Source organism: Schistocerca cancellata, chromosome 3 (assembly GCF_023864275.1).
Source record: "Schistocerca cancellata isolate TAMUIC-IGC-003103 chromosome 3, iqSchCanc2.1, whole genome shotgun sequence".
Lineage (NCBI taxonomy): Eukaryota > Metazoa > Arthropoda > Insecta > Orthoptera > Acrididae > Schistocerca > Schistocerca cancellata.
In genome coordinates, this window is record NC_064628.1 from 208306132 (window position 1) to 208329081 (window position 22950).

Here is a 22950-nt window from a genome sequence, read left to right on the forward strand (position 1 = left end):
TCTACGAGCGCTATATGATTCCCTGTTGGGACTAGGTTTCTGTTTAGTTCACATGCTATATTCAGAAAGTGATTATTAAATACTGTACATATATGCGACTTATCAGTAACACGGACATTCCCACTATGCACAGACTCTATAGCCTTGACCTGTCTCTGCAGACCAGCCACTTCCTTTACGACTGACCATATGATTTTAATTTTATCCTGAGATTTAGCTATTCTATCTGCATACCACATACTTTTTGCCTTCCTAATAACTTTTTAAGCACCTTACAATACTGTTTGTAATGGGCTGCTGCATTTAGATTTTGACTGTTTCTAACATTTTGATATAATTGCCACTTTGTTCTACAGGATATTCTTATCCCTCTAGTCAGCCACCCAGGCTGCTGTTTGTGCAAGTACCCTGTTTTGAACGTTCTAACAGAAAGCAACTTTCAAAGAGCAGGAGAAAAGTCTTGAGGAAAGCATTATATTTATCGTCTACTGTATTAGCACTATAAACATCTTGCCACTCTTGTTCCTTGATAAGGTTTACAAAGGTCTCTATAGCAACTGGATCAGCTTTCCTAAAAAGTTGATAACTATATTTAACATGTGTTGCAGCACAAAAATCTTTTAGAGTTAAAACTTGTGCATCATGATCTGAAAGGCCATTCACCTTTTTGCTAACAGAATGCCCTTCTAGTAATGAGGAATGAACAAAAATGCTGTCTATGGTTGTTCTACTGTTCCCTTGCACTGTCATTGGAAAGAATACAGTTTGCATAAGATTATATGAATTAAGGAGGTCTACCAGCATCCTTTTCCTTGCACAGTCACTTATACAATTAATATTGAAGTCACCACATATAACTAACTTTTTGTATTTCCTATAAAGTGAACCAAGAACCTCCTCTAGCTTTAGCAAAAATGTTGTGAAATCGGAGTCTGGGGATCTATAAATAACAACAGTTAGAAGTTTAACTCCACTAAATTTAACCACACCTGCACAACATTCAAACACCTTTTCAGTGCAGTGCTTTGAAACATCAATTGACTCAAATGGGGTACTGTTTTTCACATACATGGCTACTCCCCCACACCACAAAGAGCTCCTAGGAAAGCTGCCAGCCAACCTGTATCCTGGTAAAGGAAGCCTCTGAATTATCTCCTTATTTAAGAAGTGTTCAGATATACCAATAATTTCAGAGTCAACATCTATAAGCAGTTCACTAACTTTATCTCTAATCCCTTGTATATTTTGATGAAATATACCAATTCCCTCATTACTCGGATACCTAAGCTTTGTTGAAAATGGTTTCTTTGTTAGAGAGACTTCCCTTAAGCAGGAATACCTATCAGCTGACTTCAATCTAAAAAAGGTGCAGCTGTAACACCTACTAGTACAGGAATTTTCCCATGAGTGATCCCACCACCCCCATCTATGCTGTCACCTATAAGATTAGCCAACCTCCCCTTTCCATACCTGTTGAGGTGCAGGTCATGTCTAGTGAAGCCCGTCCTGCTGATAGACTCCACCGACACCACTGAAATGTGACTCAGGCCTTCTGTCATCAGTGCACCCCCAAGTCTCATGTTATTATGCTTGACAGCTGTATTAAGATGAGGCCGATCGTGACGCTGAAACAGTTCCACAAAATGCACATTCGTGTTGCCAGTCTGAGTGGCTATCTTTTCCAGGTCACCATCTATGTTATACTCCCCATCCCTATCAATACTATTACCAGCCCCACCCACAATCACTACCTGATCCTCTTTAGTAAAATCTCTACATAACACACCTATGTTAACAGTCACCTGAGCCAATCCTGCATTAGGCTTCACAATGCTGGTGACCTGGTACTCACTCCCCAACACTTCCTGCAACTGCTGGCCTACACCTCTACCATGAGAACTACCTAACAGCAGAACCTTCTTCTTTCTCTTAGACTTTGCAGCTGTCCTAGCCACCGTAACTGCTGAGGTCTGCTGCATACTTTCTACATCTACAGCTACTAGAGATTCCTCTCCACTAGACTCTTGACAGTTGGTCATATCTATTGCAAACACCAATAGTAAAACTATCTGAAAATCTCCTTCTCCTAGCAGATCTCTTGCCAACAGCCAGCTCCCATTCCCCAACCCCCTTCTCCTTCCTCATCCTATCTAGCTCCTGCTGAAGGGCACAGATCTTAAGCTCCTGCTCCTCTATCAACTTACTCTTGCTACATAACCTGCAGTTCCAGGAGAGGATCTCACCAGAATGTCCACTGGCTACCCCACTGCATTCCACCCAGTGAAAATACTTCGAACAAGTCTCACATTGCAATCCACTACTCACGAACCTACGGCAAAGCCCACACTTCTCACTCATGGTAAAATTTTACAGTTATTGAAACAAGAAAACTACTTTATCTAAGTTCTGCTACTACAATAAGAAGTTGTTAAAAAACTGACTACAATAATCACAAACTTACTCTACAAGGGAAGTAACTACTATTATTAACAGTATTATTCAAAAGCAAATGAGAATATAACAACAGACTAACACAGAAAGTAACGAAACTGAAAACAGTTCCCAAAAATTTCTTCTGAAAGTATTTCACCAGAAAACACCAAGAACACCAGTTGAAGACTACTAAAGTTCCTAAATAAACCACTATACACAAACGATTAATTAGTACTTAACTTTTGATGCACCGCTAAAGCTGCAACTGGTCAGCACGGAATGTAAATACTCACAAATATCAGGTCACAATGCAAGAAAGGCGGAGGTGAATGAAGAAACCACTAATAAGTCACTTATATAGTAAATATTATCACAAAAACCGTTAAAATATGTATCTGAAACCTAAAAATATATGAAAACTTAGAGAGCGATCTCACATGCAGTCACGCGCTTATGACGTCACACCAAGAGTCAAGAAACCAAAGGACCAGCAAAGTTTAATGGCCCTACTGGAAACATATAACATAAAGCTACCACAGATTCTCCTACAAGAGTTACACCAATAACAAGCTCAACAACTGAGCAGATATTAATAAACACAAATGTAAATCACAAATTCTGCACCAGATATCTTAATGCTGGCTTCAGTGATCACTATGCACAGTTTATTGTGCTTATACAGTATAGTAGGAGAAAACATGATTAAAATTGTAGATAATTTGGAGGTATACAGGGTGCAAAATTGTACTACACTGAGCTGACATGCCTGGCTGTGACAATGACTACAACCCAGTTGGGCATCTAATCCAACTTAGCTTGGATGACAGATACCAGCAAGTCGTTCAAAACTGCTCCCAATCTATGATGTGTGTTCAAAAAATATTGGGAATTTTGTTGCTTGGAAAGAATTATACTTATTCTTGTTCATAAATGTTACACCCTTAAAAATAGTCACCATTAGGTATCTCTCCAAGGGAAGGTTCCTCCAACAATCTTTTTTTAACTGAAACTTCCTGGCAGGTTAAAACTGTGTGCCGGACTGAGACTCGAACTCGGGACCTTTGCCTTTCGCGAGCAAGTGTTCTGCCATCTGAGCTACCCAAGCATGACTTACGCCCCATCCGCACAGCTTTACTTCTGCCAGTACCTTGTCTCCTTCCAAACATTACAGAAGCTCTCCTTGCCTGTGAAAGGCAAAGGTCCCGAGTTCGAGTCTCGGTCTGGCACACAGTTTTAATCTGCCAGGAAGTTGCACATCAGCGCACACTCTGCTGCAGGGTGGAAATCTCATTCTGAATCTTTTTTATCTTAAAGGAGTTCTTCTCATTGATTTTGTCCATTATCATCATACTGAAAACATTGCCAACTTTGGGACCAAACAAAATGTTCAATCATTAGAAAACATGCGCATTTCCAATCTGGGGTGTGATCGTGCTTCGTGACAATGCATGACTGCACACACCTGTCTGAACTCAACAGAAAAAAAAACAAGAAATGTTCTGGAACACATTAGAAACTCCACCCTGTAGTCCAGGCTTGTTGCCCTGCAAATTTAATTTGTTTGAACCACTAGATGAAGCAATTGGAGGACACAGATTTGGCAATGATGTTGCTGCCAAAGTGTTCATGCATAACTGGCTGCTGACATAGCTATGTTCATTTTATGAAACTGGGTTCAAGAAACTTCCTATTCACTGGAAAAATGTGTTTCCCATTCAGAAGACTATACAGAAATCAGTTCATCTGTATGGATTTCTCTGAAGCTTAAATAAACTTGCAAAATAATTCCAGTTTATATTTGATTTACCCTTGTATATACTTACGCCAGCACTTTTTCCGATCCTCTGAACACTTCTGTAACTTGCAACAAAATAACAAAGAGAATATAATGGGAAAAATATATACATTAACATTCATTTCCTGTAATGGATAATATTATCCTGTTTCATTTGCTGAGCTCTCATTGTTCAGTTGCAGAGGGAAGCTGACAGAAAAATGGAAAATTATTGGGAATGTGAATGACAAAGTATCAGTGCCACAATCATTCTAGTATCATACACACACATCCCCATTCTTCTGTCAGCATCCCTCTGAAATTAAACAATAACCACAGCAAATGGCAAGGAATAATATTATCCATCACAGATATTGAACATTCATTTATAATTTTCTTCCGCTCTATATTCTGTGTCCTTGATCCCATGTTTGAACCACACCACTCCTTAAATTTTGAATAAAAATCATCAGCAATTGTTGCAAAAGCCTTCTGACATAAGAAGTCACCCTCATTCTGCTATTGGTCTTGTCAAAGACAGAAGAGGAGCAGACACGGATTCAAGGCACTCTCTTGCCCTTGTGATGGGAAACTCTCTCCACAACATGGCAGAATCAGCAATGATCAACTGCATGGGATACAGAAGGCAATGGAAACCACTTCATTAAAGACACATAATGTGTATCCACAGGACATGTGGCCTTTAACTGAAAAATGTCATCATGATCTTTCCATCAGCACAAAGATTCCAGGTTAGTCCCCCATTTGGATCTCCAGGATAGGATCTCCAAGAAGGAAATAACCATGAGAAATAAACTGAATAACCAATGAAAGGATAATGTTCTATGAGTTGGGGCATGGAATGTCAGAAGTTGGAACATGATAGGGAAGCTAGAAAATCTGAAAAGGGAAATAAGGCTCAATCTAGATACAGTGAGTATCAGGGCAGAGAAATGGAAAGAAGACAAGGATTTCTGATCATACGAGTATAGGGTAATACCAACAGCAGCAGAAAATGGTACAGCAGGAGTAGGATTCCTTATGAACAGGAAGGTAAGACAGAGTGAGTTACTATGAACAGCTCAGTGATAGCATTGTTCCATAAAGGGGGATGAAAATCTAATAGTTGTGGGGGATTGGAAAGCAGTTGTAGGTGAAGGAGTAGAGGAAATGATTAGCATAGAATATGGGCTTGGTAGCAGAAATGAGGGAGGAGTAAGACTAACTGAGTTCTGCAATAAAGTTCAGATGGTATGGCAAGTGATCTGTTCAACAACCACAAGAGCAGGAGATATATTTTGAAAAGGCTGGGAGATACAGGAAGATTTCAGCTAGGTTACATCATGGTCACACTGAGATTCCGAAATCAGATACTGGACTTAAGGCATACCCAGAGTCAGCTATACACCAAGGTGACAAAAGTCATCAGATAGCGATATGCACAAATAGGGATGGCAGTAGTATTGCATACACAAGGTACAAAAGGTTAGTGCATTGGTGGAGCTATTATCTGTACTCAGGTGACTAATTTGAAGGTTCTGGCTTGATTGTGGCCGTACAATGGGAATTAACAGACTTTTAACGTGGAGCAGTAGCGGTAGCTAGATGCCTGGGACATTCCATTTTGGAAATTGTTTAGAAATTCAGTATCCCAAGAACCACAGTATCAAGAGAGTGCCAGGAATACCAAATTTCAGGCATTACCTCTCACCACAAACAATGCAGTGGCTGATGGCCTGCACTTAACAAAAAAGAGCAGCAGTGTTTGTGAAGAGTTGTCAGTGCTAACAGACAAGCAACGCTCCCTGAAATAGCCACAAAAGTCAATGTAAAATATACAACGAATGAACATATCTGTTAGGAGAGAGCAGAAAAATTTGGTGTTAATGGGCTATGGCACCAGATGTCCAATACGAATGCCTTTGCTAATAGCATGACATCACCTCTGCAGTGCTTCTCCTGGGGTGATGACCAAATTGGTTGGACCCTATATGACTGGAAAACTGGAAAACCATGGCATGTTCAGATGAGTCCTGATGGTTGGTAAGAATTGATGGTAGGGGTTGAGTATGGTACAGACTCTATGAAGCCATGGACCCAAGTTGTCAACAAGGCACCATGCTGGCTCCATAATGGTGTGGGCTGTGTTTGTATGGTAGGGACTGGGTCCTCTGGTCCAACTGAACTGATCGTTGATTGGAAATGGTTATGTTCAGCTACTTGAAGACCAATTGTAGCCGCTCATGGACTTCAGTTATGGATGATAATGTGCCACAGTCATCTGCAACATTCGAGCGAATGATTTGGCCATTGAGACCACCCAGCATGAATCTCATTGAACATTTGTGGGACATAATCAAGAGGTCAGTTCAGTCACAAAATCCTGCCCCTGCAACATGTTCACAATTATGGATGGCTATATAGACAGCATGGCTCAGTATTTCTGCAGGGGAATTCCAGTGACTTGGTGAGCTCATGCCACATCAAGGTGCTGCAATACATTGAGCAAAAGGAGGTCCGACACAGTATTTGGAGATATCCCATAACTTTTGTCACCTCAATGGACATTCATATCACAATTTGATAATTACGAAGAGTAGGGTGAAGTTTAAGAGACTAGTCAGAAAGATCATTACGAAAGAAGTGGGATATGGAAATACTAAGGAATGCTGAGATATGCTTGAAGTTCACAGAGGCTACAGATACTGTAATGATGAACAGCTCAGCAGGCAGTTCAGTTAAAGAGTAACGGACATCTCCAAAAAAGGTAGTCACAAAAGTTGGAGAGAAAAACATAGGTATAAGGAAGGTAACTGTAAAGAAACCATGGGTAATATATCATATACTTCAGCTGATCAACAAAAAAATGGAATTCAGGAATGCAAAAACAGAAGTCACATAAGAATTAAGTAAATAGGATGTGCAGGGAAGCTAAAGTGAAATGGCTGTATGAAAAATGTGAAGACACTGGAAAAGGAATGAATGTTGGAAGGACTGACTCAGCATATAGGAAAGTCAAAAAAACCTTCAGTGAAATTAAAAGCGTGGACAGTAACTTTAAGAATGCTAAGGGAATTCCACTGTTAAATGCAGAGGAAAGAGAAGATAGGTGGAAAGAGGGCATTGAGGGCTCTATGATGGGGAGGACTTATCTTATGATGTGATAGAAGAAGAAACAGGAGTTTACAGGGAAGAGACTGGGGATCCAGTATTAGAATCAGAGTTTAGAACAGCTTTGGAAGGCTTATAATCAAATAAGGTAGAAGGAGTAGATAACATCCCTTCGGAATTTTTAAAATCACTGGGTGAAGTTGCAACAAATTGATTATTCACATTGGTGTGTATAATGTATGGGACTGGCGATATACTCTCAGACTTTCAGAAAAACATAATGTATGGTGTGTATAATGTATGGGACTGGCGATATACTCTCAGACTTTCAGAAAAACATCACCCACACAACTCCCAAGATTGCACTAGCCAACAAGAGTGAGGATAGTCACACAGTCAGCTTGACAGCTCATGTATCCAAGTTACTGACAAGCATAATATACAGAAGAGTGGAAAATCAGGTCTGCTTCAGTAAAGGTAAAGGCACCAGAGAGACAGTTCTGATGTTGCAGGTGACAGTGGAAGCAATGTTGAAGAAAAATCAAGACACATTCATAGGTTTTATCAACCTGGAGAGAGTGTTCGACAATGTAAATTGGTGCCACACACACACACACACACACACACACACACACACACACACACACACATACACATGCAAATCACATACACAACTGCAGTCTCAGGCCAATGGCCTTTGTCAACAATACACACACACACACACACACACACACACACACACACACACACACACATATGCAAATCACATACACAACTGCAGTCTCAGGCAACTGAAACCACATTCAAATATATAATATGTATAAAAACCAAGAGGGAACAATAAGAGTGGAAGACCAAAAATGAAGTGCATGGATAAAAAAGGGTGTAAGAAAGGTATGTAGTCGTTATCCCTGATGTTCAGTCTATACACGAAAGAAGCAATGACAGAAATAAAAGAAAGGTTCCAGAGTCGGCTCAAAACCCAAGGTGAAAGGATATTAAAAGTTTCACTGATGACACTGCTATCCTCAGTGACAGTGAAGAAGAATTACAGGACCTGTTGAATTTGATAAGCAGTCTAATGAGTTCAGAATATGATTGAGAGTAAACTGAAGAAAGATGAAAGTAATGAGAAGTAATAGGAATTGGAACACTGAGAAACTTAACATCATAATTGGTGATCACGGAGCAGGTGAAGTTAAAGAATTCTGTTATCTAGGCAGCAAAATAATCCACAATGGACAGAGGAAGGAGAACATAAAAAGCAAACTGTCACTGGCAAAGAGAACATTCCTGTCCAACTAGTATCAAACATAGGTCTTAATATGAGGAAGAAATTTCTGAGATTGTATGTTTGGACCATAGTATTGCATATTAGTGAGACATGGACTGTGGTAAAACTGGAACAGAAGAGAATGGAAGCATTTGAGATGTGGTGCTACAGAAGAATGTTGAAAATTAAGTGGACTGATAAGGTAAGGAATGAGGAGGTTTCCCAGAGAAACAGTGAGGAAAGGAATATATGGAAAACACCGACAAGAAGAAGAGATACAGTGATAGGGAATGTGTTAAGACTTCAAGGAATAACTTCCATGGTGATAGAGAAAGTCGTAGATGGTAAAAACTGTAGAGTAAAACTGAAATTGAGATACATCCAGCAAATAATTGAGCACATAGGCTGCAAGTGCTATTCTGAGATGAAAAGGTTGGCACAGGGACAGAATTCATGGTGGACCTCATCAAACTAATCAGGAGACTGATGACTCAAAACAGAAACATTCTGTGTTACTTTGTTGCTTGTTATGAATTTACAGTTACTTAAGAAGTGCATTTTGATTGTCTTTTGTACATGTCCATTTAATTAATATGCATATTAAATTTACTGAGTTTAATTACCTGACAGAAACATTATTTTGAGTTACTCATTTATTTTTTCCCCTGCTGTTCATAATTCTGTCTGGTTCTTGTTTTATGATCATGGACAAAATCATCTGAACAATAGCTGCAAATTTTGTCATGGTGTATTCTGAGGACTGGTGGATGTAAAAACACATACAGCACAATTTAGATGACCAACTTCTCAAACAGATTAGATAATGCTACAAGCTTCAGCTGTCATTCTTGTGTTCCATTTCTGTAACCTGAAAATGTCATCCATTTTCTGTGTATTGATATTCATAAATGGATTGCATTAGTGAAAAATAAATATATATAAGAACAATATCTAACTCCAAGGAAATGGTTATTAAACAACATGTCAGAACTCTAAAGATATAGCATATCATTATACACACTAATGTTTTCATGTGTTCATTCCAGTGAATGACAGTCAATACTCATCTGTAAGTATTTTGTGCTTGTTGTACAGCGTATACAGTTATCATACAAATTAAATCTGATATTATCATGTTTCCTCTGTAACCTGAAGTTTTCTTTTACGTTCATTTTTACTTTATTATGCATGTGCCATCTGTACACACTCTTAACAATTTTGTTCACTTACTGAAGCAAGAGTTGTGTTCTTTTGGCAATTAACTATATTGTTGCAGTCAACTGCAGAGAGGATGCTTTCTCCATAACTATATTACACAACAGTCATTTATGTATTATCATAACTTTGCTGGTCAGGTTCCCTTTCCTGATGAGCCTTTATGGAAACAGACTTGGGTCTAATAAATATTTTGCCAAAAAAACTATCCCTACTCTTTGTGTCCTGTTTGCCTGATATAATGAGAGCTACCTATTAGTTATTCCTCTCATTATGTTTATTATAGTTCAATCAGTAAACTTCTGTGTTCAACAGTACCAAATACACCTGAGACGTCTACAAATGTTCTTCTGGTGCAGTCACTCTATGCAGGTGTTGTTTTTCAGTGTGTTAACTTTTAAGTTAGCTGGCTCCTCACTTGTCATGAATCACTAGAAGTTCTTAAGTCAGATGGCTTTGGCTACTACTCATTTATTTTTGGCTGTGGCCAACATTACCTAGTTGACAGTACTGTGTGTGGTATCCATTTTGTCACTTGTATACTTTGTTGTACTTGACCGTATTTTGTGCCATTTCCTTTGTTTGTGATTAGTATAGTAATTGATAAATTGATAAATTCGGATCTTTATTAAACACGTCAATAAGTAATATGGTTTCAGTCTCACTTAAAGAAGAGTGTTTAAGCTTCTCCTTTTTTTTTTTTTTTTTTTTTTTTTTTTTAAAAAAAAAAAAGGTCATCATCCCAGTCTTTTCTTACATCTTGGAGTCTAGCAAATAACTTTCTTAGCCTATCTGCCCTCCATTTACCTAACTGTGTGACCCACTATCTTCCATTTAATCTTAATTACAGGAATAATTTCATCTTACACTCCAGTTTTTCCCTTGTATGTTTGTTTTCCACTTTCTTCTGGTAATGCTAATCATACCTCTCACTATTGTTTACTGGGTGGACATCAGTTTTTGAACAGTTTTTCACTAAAAATCTATATCTCATTGCCATACACCAAAAGTTGTAATGCACACTGACCCTTAATTTTCCATGTAAGGCACATAGGAGGCTTAGCTTTGCAAAATCCGTTTTGTTTATCAAAAGCACTCCAGGCCATTTTCACTTTTCTGATTCTTTTCTTTTCTTGCTAAGCCAGACATTGACCTCAACTGTCCTACATACAAAAACCTGGTACTTCAAGTAGAAAATGAGTAAGATCACTCAAAAACTGGTGGAATTTTCTGAACTGTTAAAATGATTTATATCCAGTCCTTAAATCAATGGTAGGTAAAGGCTGCCTTTCATCATTTTTGTTTGTTGTTTCTGTATTGCAATTTTCAGTATTGTAATAATGATAATATTATGAAAATGATAGATTATTACTCACCATACAGAGGAGGCACTGAGTCACAGACAGGAACAACAAAAAGACTGCTATATATATTTAAGCTCCCAGCCAAAAGACCTGCATCTAAAGTAGAAAACATACACACAAGCACAACTCATGCACACATGGGCACTGTCTCTGGCAACTGCACCAGATGGGAGAAGCAATCTATGGGTGGTGGGGCTCTAATCCTTTTCATAATATTGTCATTATTCCACCCTGTAGTTTCCATTGTTGTAACATATCCACTAACTCAACATTTCAGTTTTAGATAATGACTGTCAGCTAGCAGAGTGGAGTGCATGGTCTCACTGCTCAGCAACATGTGGACATGCATACCGACAGCGCACCAGAAGTATTATCCAGCCTCGGAAACCTGGAGGAGCACCTTGTGGAGCACGACTACAAAAGGAGAAATGTGAGCTTCCAATATGCAAAGATTGAAGTATGGTAGTACTGAGTGGCTATACAGTAACTGGTGATTTTTAAATAAAAGTATCATAAGCAGAAGAAAAAACATGAAAGTATGATACATGTGACATTCTGTCTAAGCCATATTAGGTTCACTGATGAATGAAGTACAGTAATGTAAGCCATTCCGTTCAAACTTTAATCCCATTATGAACTTAACTTAAAATTTAATTTCACAAGTCAGCATTAGAAGGCAGATCACAACCACGGTACAGAGGTGTTCATTACAATAATGTTCAGTGCAAAATAATACTTTGAAATGCATTCTTATTTCCCCAAATTTCTGCTGTATTCTTTTATCATTCTTGTGACAACAATTTCTGTAACTGTGTACAGCTGCATATTGTGTGATTTGAAGGTTGAAGGAAATAAAAAGAAACAAGGAAAATGCAAGTAGTGTATTTAAGAAAAAAGCCATCAGGTGGCATGTATGTAATGAAAGTTGTGCTGAATATCATTGAATAATGTACTTTGTATATGGATGCATTTTTAGTGTGTGCTGTATTATCCAGTATTCTGTGAATGGAGAAGGAATAGCAAATGTGATTCAATAAAACTTTTTTTTATTGGAAGATAAGACAGGGTTTCACCTAATGTTACATGGAAGTATGCATCCCTGACTAATCATGAGATGCAATTGCATACTAAATACAATGATTTTGATTTGTGTTAGACATGCAAAATCTGTTGAGGTATTACATATCTAAATGACAGCATATATTTGATAGAAATCTGAAAAGAAAATTTATGATATTTATTTATTCTCATCATCTTAGACTCTTATCTGTACCAGTAACAGTATGTCTATACTTGCTGCCTTGTATGCTTCAAGTATTTTCAGTAGGATTTCAAAATGAGAAAAAATGTCATTTTTGCACACCAACAGTACAAATATGCATCTCTTGTAAAAACCAAGGAAAAAGATACATGAAGTATTTCATATATTGTTATATAATAGTTTTAAAGTATGTGCCTCTTGCAATATTCTGGGAATGGATATGAAAAGTTCATTGCAAATGGATTCAGGAACCAGTTTTATTTGAATTCCAAACAATTGTATGTATTTATTTCTGTCATCAAGTGGATACTTAGATTTCTGCAAGTCTCCAAGCATTAAATAAATAAGCACCCACTTTATGCAGAACACATAAAATGAAAAGAAGCCACAAATTACAATGTGAATTTTCAGCATCTTGCATCAAGTAATAATTTATGTCCCTGTCACTTCTTAATAGTCTGTCCCAGCACAGTGATTTACATAAACCTTCCTGAAACAGACGAATACCATGAAAAGCATTTTTATATAGAAACACAAAGTGGAGACAGTACATCCTCTGTGCTCGTGAAGTACATCAAGAGAAATACATGTGGGAGTAGTACAGTATTGTTCATCATTTCCATTTTTTTATTTCATGATGTAAGCTTACAGTGCATTGCACTATCGAATTTGATTCTGATGTCATTCACACATCTTTATTACTAGTTCTGCATGATTATGCATACTGTAGCTTTTATAATAAGCATTTGTTTTGAGATCTCCAAGGTTGGCTCTAAACACAAAAATGTTTTTCCATAACCCTCTAAATTGTGACTGTAGTGAAGATAAAACGGAGATGATTAGATGACAGGAAACATGCAGGAGCATCTTGGTTGCTCTTAGCTGAAGACTATAATGCATGTTTAGATGAGACTTTTATCCAGCAGTGGGTGTCAAATGGCTGGTCATGATAAAGTTTATGAATAGAGCCTAATGCATGCCTATGTAAAGCAGTGTAATATAATTCAAATAGCTCTTTTCTTTGTTGTATAAATCTCTTCAATCTGTTAGACTGTTCCACAAATTATTGTGAAACATGAGTTATGAGGGCCAGAAAATATGTGAAGTGTGCCATTCTGGCATGTACAAACTTTAAGTAATTGTGACAGCAAAACAAGCTGAACTGAACTTCTGTGAATTTTTCGTTACATGTTTGATCACATTTCAGTACTGGTCAGTGTACATCCTAAACATTTTTTCTAAATCCTGACATTCTAACATATTTATTTTTATTTGAGTGTATGTAATTGTTTTATTTAAATTAAATGTTTATTGTTAAAATATTCTAAGTATCTTTAGTTGTTCTTCAATAAAACATTCCCCTCAGTTTTATACAGGTGGTAATGAAAACCACATTATATACTGCTATGTATACAAATAAAATTAATTTCTCTCTTAGTGTGCAGTCTTGTTAAAATTAACTGGAAATGAATGGATACCTCTGTTAAATCACCGTTTGCAGAAGTGATTGTAAACTGTATTAATAGTGCCGTGTGGTTTATCATCCACAACTATTGAAATGTTAGTACTGAACTACAGTAAATGTTAACTGTAAATATCCAAAGTTCTGAATTGCCTTTGAAAAGTAAAATCTGGCTTTCTACAAATATCTATGACAACAATCTTTTTTGTTTCTTCTTACTAATTGTTAACTGTGAGTAAGTTAGGTGCAGTCACTGTTGTAAAGAGAATGTTCTGTTGTTATCACAACATAGGTCAACAACATACAGAAACATCACGAAGTCTAACTTAAATACTCAAGTGGCAATTTCTAACCATCTGAATACAAGAATGTGCAGGAATCGTACTCAATGAACTGCTCAAGAAAGATCGTTTATGGCATTGTCCACAGTTTTTACAGAATGTTAAAATACAGAGCTATCACATTTTAATAACAACACAAAAGACAGAAATGATAAATCATACCTATAGAATTTGGCACTGAAGTTATTTGAGATAACTACCAGCTGTGTATGGTATTCTTCAAATATTAATAACAGGTTGCATTTTCTGGAGCAGATTTTTAGGCATGCACTTTTCTCCCTGTTTTCTACCAAAGATCACTACAATTTTTCTAGGAACTCAAATTTTGTTTTTTAAGTATTTACCATCTAATATGTTTTTCTAGTAAAACTAGACATTTCGATACAGAAGAATTAGAGCTACACACCAATAACACTGGCATTTTGAAAGGTTTGAATTTTAAAACTTGAATTATCATGCTACAATATTTTTAAGTAGTAATATTTCATAAATTATAAAATTTAGAAAACAAGAGAAGATGTTGTTTACATAGTATTGAACTAAGGATTACAAATGAGGTAGGCCAATCCTAAAACCAACAAATATTATTTTTTGAGTGCAAATGGTTTTCATGAGTCTCCAGTTATGGAGATTTTCTTAGAGACAATGTTTCTACACAAAATATTTATACTGTTATCATCAGACAAGGGTAATTATACATTGAAAAATAAATTTTAGAAAACTGCATCTTAACAAAGATTCTCATACTGTTTTGGTCTGACAGAACACTTCAGGTTCTTGTTAGAAGCATTCATGCAATCCATGCTGCACATGATCGCAAATGAAACCCAATGCACCTATCACACATGAGCGACTCTCCCTTTTTGCTGAGTTATTCTTCAAGCTCTGCAGTAACAAGTTCCACAGAACATTTCATCCTAGGCTATCATACTGCTCAAATAGTGACAGTATTCACATTAATGTGAGAGACATCCTCAGCAATGTGCCTGATCTCATTCTAAGTTATCTATTAGAGAATGTGGTCCAAATTGGTATTGCATTTGTTACTATTGCTGTAGTATTTTCTTTCACTAAATAACCTAAGTCATGGCTGAGCTCTGCATATTTAAAAATACTAGTTGCCTGGTAATATCATTTGCAGAGTTCTGTACAAGTGGTGTCCCGGTGCACTTTCTCCCAAACTCCTACTTAGGCAATAACATATAACGTAAGGCCTTTCCTTTCTAGACTTAGCTTGTACTTTATATCCATTATTATCACACTGCTTCTGGAATTGTTGGATAGTCTGATGCTTTCACTCAGTCTCCAGAGTACTGAAGCAATTGCAGATGTCTAGAGTAAAGCTATCAGACTTACAGTATCTCCTAGGTCTTTTCATTGATTTGATTGGAAATTAGTCTTCTTATCTAGCTCCAACATTTATGCAAACAACAGCTTACTATCATGTAACCCTTAATTCGTGGACCATTCCAGTTCTATGATTTTATGTATATGATCTAACTGTGGTTAAATGTTCACCATCATAGTTTGCACATTTGCTATAAGAGGCATTACAAAACTGATCTAGGTGCAAATCAGTACATGTAGAAAATCTAGTTTAGCTCCTGCATTACTTCCTGGTAAGTTGAAAGCAAAGTCAATCGAAGCACTTGGAGCAGGGATACATGATGAGACCATCATCACATTCTGTAAATGATAATGTATGTACCTCTATAATTCTTGGCAAGCGATGGCAGAACACACATAATATATGTACATCTGTTAGTCTTGGCAAGTGCGGCAGAACATACACATAAAAAAAGTTATAATTAGACAAGTTTTAGGGGCCTGTGGCTCCTTCTTCAGGCAGAAAGATGGAAGGAAAAGGAAGAGGGGTGAAGGAAAAGGACTGGAGAGATGTACGAAAATGGGTAGATTTTGGAAAAGTCGCCCAGAACCAAGGGTCAGTGGAGACTTACCCGAGATGGTGAAAGGAGAGACTTGTTATTGCGGACAGTATCAGGCAAGATTTGAAGAATAAGAGTAACTTGTAATGTCTCTTGCAGCGGTCTCTCCGTGATATTTTCGGAAATTTTATAAATTATATAACTCAGTACATATCTCGAAATATCTCTTCTTATCTTACCGATTATCAATGCAAAGTAGTTTCAAGCCCAATTATTCCTTGGAGCGTCCATTTACTCCATGGAATAGCTTCTCTGCTATCTATGTTTTCTCTTAAAAAAAAAAAAGAAAAGAGACTTCTTGCCGATTAGTCGTGAAAGAAGGATGTATATGTATGTATTGTTGAGCTAGTCGCCATCTTGATGAGATTCTGTATGAGATGGAATTTCATACATGAACTAAACTAAAGTAAGTGTGTTCGCGTATTATTTGACAGATTATTATTATTGACAGTGTCTGCTTACTACGCTGTGTTGCACGGGATCAGTGGGGAACATCTGATTTACACTGGACGAACCTGCCATTTTGTATGCTCAAGATATCCAGTTACTTCAAATAAATAGGCTAACACGGTCTTACCAGCAGATCTCCGGTCTTCCCCATGTGATCACCGAAAGTTAATAATTATTACAAATGTTTCCAGGAGATCGACTGACAATTTTCGTCGCACCGAGACTTCGAAATTGCTTCACTGTCTTATGGAATTTAAGTTAAGCTTAATTTAATCAGGATAGAACAGTATTGAACTGTGTGAATGTGATAAGCCTGCTTTGTCAATGAAAATTCCCTTAATATACGTATGTTTTTACTATCCGGATCAGTGAAGCTAAATCAGGCCAGTGTGAGAGAGGTTTTTAAATTTTAGATCCCATACAAAAAATATATTAAAAACTCATAATCAAAAGAACCAGTCACAACAGTAAAGTGTATCCAATTAAATTATTTTGTCAAAAATTGATTGTTTTCATTGTTTTGTACTTCTTGGCAATCATTTCTGGAAATCAGTAACATGGGTTTGGTTATTTTGTACCATGTACTTAGTTATTACATTTGACGGTTAACAACAGGTAAAATTGATTGCTTGATAGACTTAATTTCTTCAATAGCTTTGTTTCTGTTGACAGTTCAGATGTCTCCTTGACTTTGAGCCATTTGAACAAGTTTATATGTAACCAAAGAGTTTTTGCTATCATACAGTTTTTGTTGTAAACACAATATCTGCAGCTGATTTCATCTCTATTTGAATCATATGCCAACCAGTATAATAAATATTAACAATATTCTTAGCCATAAAGGAAAATCCTGATAATCATAGGGTGAAGTTTCCTTCTGTTATGGTCATTCGTTCCATTATTACTATTAAGTTTCACAAGCTATGATGACTCTTCACAGCAGAATTAACAAGTCTTCTGTATAAATTATAAACTTCATCATTATGTAAAATAACCAATAATTATTGTTGCTGTCTTGTGTGGTTCTAAGTACTTTGCACTCTGCTCCACAACAAGAACACATTAAACAATAAATGCACAAATTTTTAATTAGTGCAAATATTTTCAGAACTTATCCTGAAATTTTCATGGTATGAAGAAAGCATTCGCGTCGTTAATGTTAAGTATGTTCTCGTCAGGTCTCAGGTCCTGTTTACATGAAATACCAATCTTCAGGCTGTAGATTCTGCGATTAAAATAAAAATGACCACTCAGCCGGTGCTATGAGTGATTTTTAACTTTCCCTAATCAACCTTCTTTCCTTCCAGATGAAGGAAATATCAGTTCCAAAAGCTGGTATAAAGTATGCACTTTTATATGTCTATCAGCAGTATTAGCTTTCCTTCAGGAGCTAAGTATTGGGCAGAAACCCTATCACATAATTTTATAGCTATCTTGAGATCTGTCATTTATTCCAATTTCATTCATGTCATAGATAAGTATTCCATACAAATAGTTCACATAAAATTTTCCAAAATTGTTATAGTTGTGTAAATCATATAAAACTGGCTTGATGACATTTTACATAGACTGACTGAAAGCTCAGTGAAGACTGACAGAATTTTCAGTTAAGACTGACTGTAGGACTGCCTATGATGCCTATTTAAAGAGCTGTGTAGGATTTTTTTTCTCTTAAAATATTAAAATACATAGTGATTATATATATTCACCCACCCGGTTAGCTGTGCGGTCTAATGCACTGATTTCCGAGTGGGAAATTCCCTGCCACGAATCCGCCCAGCAGATTAGTGTCAAGGTCTGGTATGCCAACCAGTTTGTGGATGGTTTTTAAGGTGGTTTTCCATCTGTCTTGTCGAATGCGGGCTGGTTCCCTGTATTCCGCCTCAGTTACACTATGTCAGCAATTGCTGCGCAAACACTATCTCCACATATGCGTACATCAGTACATCATAATTACTGTACCATGTGAAGCTTGGGGTTACACTCGTCTGGTGTGAGACATTTCCAGGGGGGGGGGGGGGGGGGGGGTTTCACTGGGGACCGAACCGTGCAATAGCCCTGGGTTTGGTGTGGGGTGAATGGACTGCTGTAGCCTGTTGTGAGGTTGTGAACCACTGAGGGCTAAGGCAGGGACAAAGCCTCTCTGTCGTTTCTAGGTCCCCAGTTCAATACGATATGATATGAAATGATTATATATTCAATAACTATATTAAGGACAGGAATTATAGGCAACGTATTCACACAATTGATAATGAAGCCATTCCACATAACTAACAATTATGGATATAATACTCGAGCCTGAAATAAGGTTCTACTTTTATAGATGTAATTTTGGTATCATAGTTGTTTTTAAAACACAACAAGAATATTCCGGAAAACAAATTTTCACATTTCAGAAATGTCTTTAACTAACATCTTTGCTTCGCTACATTATGCATTCTTCAGAAAAGAAAAAGTCTGCCCACAAAATACTTTATTTTTTTCTGAGACATCAGTCTTCTGATTGGTTTGCTGCGGCACACCACTATTCATCTCTTGTGTCAACTTCATTTCATTGTACCACTTGCACCCTACATCCTCAGTTGTTTATTTGGTGTATCTACATTTATACTCTGCAAACCACCGTGAGGTGCTTGCAGAGGATACACCCCATTGTACCAGTTATTAGGGTTCTTCCTCTTCCATTCATGTATGGAGTGTGGGAAGAATGACTGTTTGAATGCCTCTTGTGTGCAGCAGTTATTCTAATTTCATCTTCATGATCCCTATGTGCATGTATTCCTAAAGTCATCATTTAAAGGAGGTTCTTGAAACTTTGTTAATAGACTTTCTCAGGATAATTTATATCTATCTTCAAGAGTCATCCAGTTCAGTTTCTTCACTATGGATAAAACAAACCTGTGAGCATTTTTGCAGCTCTTCTCTGTATACGTTCAATATCCACTGTCTGTCCTGTTTGGTACATGTCCCGCACTCTTGAACAATATTCCAGAACTGGTTGCACAAGTTATTTGTAAGCAATCTCCTTTGTAGATTGATTGAACTTCCCCAATATTCTACCTATAAACTGAAGTCTACTACCTGATACCAATTTTTGTCTTCTCCTCGAGTTTTCACCTTCTCCAGCACTTGTAGCACCTAGCAAATAATTCCCTGATATCATATGTCCTATCAATCTGTCCCTTCTTCTTGTCAGTGTTATCCATAAGTTCCATTCTTCACTGATTCTGCAAAGAACCTCCTTATTCCTTATCTTATGAGTCCATCTAATTTTATAAATCCTTTTATAGCATCACATCTCAAACCTTTCGATTCTTTTCTAGTATTCCCACAGTTCATAATTCATTGCCATACATTACTGTCATCCAAATGCATATTCTCAGAAATTACGTCCTCAAATTAAAGCTTGTTTTTGATACCACAACACTTCTTTTGGCCATGAACAGTCTCTTTGCCTCTGTTAGTCTACTTTTCATACTCTCGTTGCTTCATCCATCATGTGTTTTTTGCTTTGAAGGTAACAGAAGTTCTTCACTTAGTCTACTTCATGGTCACCAGTTTGATGTTATCTTTATAGTTAATTTATAGTTACTAACAAAGAGATAGAGGGGCTGGCCAGTACTTACCTCAGCTCAGTACAGCTGATAGATACACAAAACAGAACAGAAAATTTACGTTCCTAGCTTTCGGAACTTTGTTCCTTCATCAGGGAGAAGAGAGGGGGAAAAAGAGGAAGAAGGGAAAGTGGATTCAATTACTCAAAACCCAGGTTATGAAGCAACAGGGAAGGGTAAACAGGGAGGGTAGCAAAGATGGAGGCATGGTTGTCAGAGGGAAGCCAAAGATATTCTACTGTAAGTACTGTGCCAGCTCTTGTTAGTATATGTTTCACATCTTTATATGAGATTTTCCATAAACCACATTAATTTATAGTTAATCTTATTTTTGTTATTCGTCATTACTTTCAACTGTTTTTGGTTTACTGTCAGTCCATATTCAATAGACTAGTCATTCCATTCTTCACTTTCACTGAGAATACCAATGTCATCAGCAAATCTTATCAGTTATATCCTTTCATCCAAAATTTTAATCCAACTGTTGAACCTTTCTTTTATTTTTGTCATTGCTTCTTCAATTGAATAGTAGGATCAAAACACTACATTCTAGTCTGACACACTTTCTAATCTCAGTATTTTATTGTTGATCTTCCATTTGTGTTGTTACACCCTTTCTAATCTTAGCACTTCATTGTCGATCATCCATTCTTGTTTTGTTCTTGCAAATATATTTTTATCCATCTTTCCCTACAGTTTACTCTTATCTTTTACAGAATTTCAAATATCTTGCACTGTTTTACATGCTCAAACACTTCTTTTAGATCAAAAAGTCCAGTGCACTTGCCTTGGTTTTTCTTAAGTCTTCTTTCCATTGTCAAGTTCAACACCATAAATGTGTCTCTGGTGCCTTTACCTCTCCAAAAGCCAAACTGATCATTATGTAACAGATCCTTAATTTCTTTTCTATTATCCTGTAGATTATTCTTGTCAGCAATTTTGATGCATGGGTAGATTGTATGATAGTTTTCACACTTAACAATATTATAAAAAGAATAGATTGCTTCTCACAAGATAGATGACATACTGAGATGCAGACAGGCCCAATGAAAAGACCATACACATTGAGCTTTCAGCCAAGGCCTTCTTCAGAACAGAAAACACACACACATTCATACAAGCAAGACACCTCATGCACATATGACTGCCACCTCCGCCAGCACTGTCCAGAATGCAACTGTCGCATTGAACAAAAGCAGAGATTCAGAGGGGGCAGGGTAGGGAGAGTGATAGCAGGGAACAGGTGGGGCAGAGGGCAGAACGCTGTCTGATGAAGTGTGCAGGGACTAGATGGCAGCATGACAAGGCTGCCAGGCACAGTGTTGGGAGGTTTTGGGGGAGGACATTGACAGATGAAGGGGGGGGGGGGGGGGGGTAGATGGGGAATGGAAAAGGAGAGGAGCAGAGAAAGGGAAAAGACCAGTGGGTGTGCATTGTGCATTGGCAGAGGGCAGCACACAGTTTGAGTGAGGGGCATGAATAGAGAGGAGGTGATAGAACAGAGAGAGCAGAAGCTTTTGGATGGAGGGTGTGTGGCATTAGGTTACCACAGGTTGAGGTCAGAAGAATTTTGGGAGCAGAGGATGTGTTGTAAGGATAACTCCCATCTGCACAGTTCAGAAAAGCTGGTGGTGGAGGGGAGAGTTCCTTTCTCTGGATCCCATCCCTCCTTTCACAATGACCTTCATCTTTTCAGATTCAGCCAGTCCCAGTGCTTCACAAATTCAGCACTGCAAAAACACATCTCCACAGTACAGATGTCCCAGAACCACCTCTACTTCCTCTACAAAATGCTGCAATGTGCAAGCTGTGATACATACATCACACCTCTGAAACTGAAACCCTTGCTCTCCAGCATCTGGATAAGCATTCCAAACACCACCTCTGTAAGTTATCCAATCTGCAGACATCCTACAACTGCCTTGGGCCACCACTATGCAACACCTATCCACCCACAATCTTTTTCCTTGTCAGCTCCTCATAGCACCCAGACACTGCCTAGATGACTTTTCAGCTTGCCACATTTGTGACGACTACATTAAACTTCCCACCAAAGTCCTCATACAAGTTTCAATCTTACCCAAATTAAACCATGTTTGACTCATCAAAGACCTACCATCCTTCTCCCAATCACTGCCATGGAAACAGTTCTTTGTCACCAATTCCTCCAACTAAAGCCAACTTGATGCACTGAACAATGCCTCTGCCAGTTGATACCATCATCCAACAGTACCTCCCCCCCCCCCCCCCCCCCCCGAACCTCCCCCCCCCCCATGCCCCTCTTCCCATTCCAACATCACTGGTCACCTTCCAGGAACTCCTTACCTCCAACTTGATCTCATCTTACTTCCCCAGATCCCTTCCTAAGAACACCAAGCCAGGACAGCCATACACAGCCTCAAAACAGATCATCCCACCTGCAGACAAAGGTTCCACCACTGCCATGAATTGCAGTGATTACCTGTGAAAGGCCACTGACAATTATGTGACTACCCTACCTACAAACTCTGCCAGAGTGATCCCATCCCATAACTCCAATGTAATCTCCATCCCTACTTAAAGCCTTAAGCCCTTCCAAGAACCTCTCCCCTGAAACCATTTTGCTCTTGACCCCTATGACACTCCACACACCCACCATTTACATGCTTCCTAAAATCCAACAATCGTGGACACCCCACTGAAATTGGTTATTGTTCCTCTTGTTCC

At 37.9% G+C, this 22950-nt stretch overlaps 1 protein-coding gene across 1 annotated transcript in view; it reads left to right on the plus strand.

The window, feature by feature from the left end:
- The window catches only part of LOC126176226 (spondin-1-like), a 499217-nt gene extending 485464 nt beyond the window's left edge, over positions 1–13753 (plus strand). The window contains exon 17 of the mRNA XM_049923370.1: positions 11448–13753. Coding sequence (XP_049779327.1) covers positions 11448–11626 — 179 coding nt within the window. The 3' untranslated portion in view covers positions 11627–13753. The remainder of the gene's footprint in view (positions 1–11447) is intronic.
- Positions 13754–22950: the final 9197 nt, after the last annotated feature.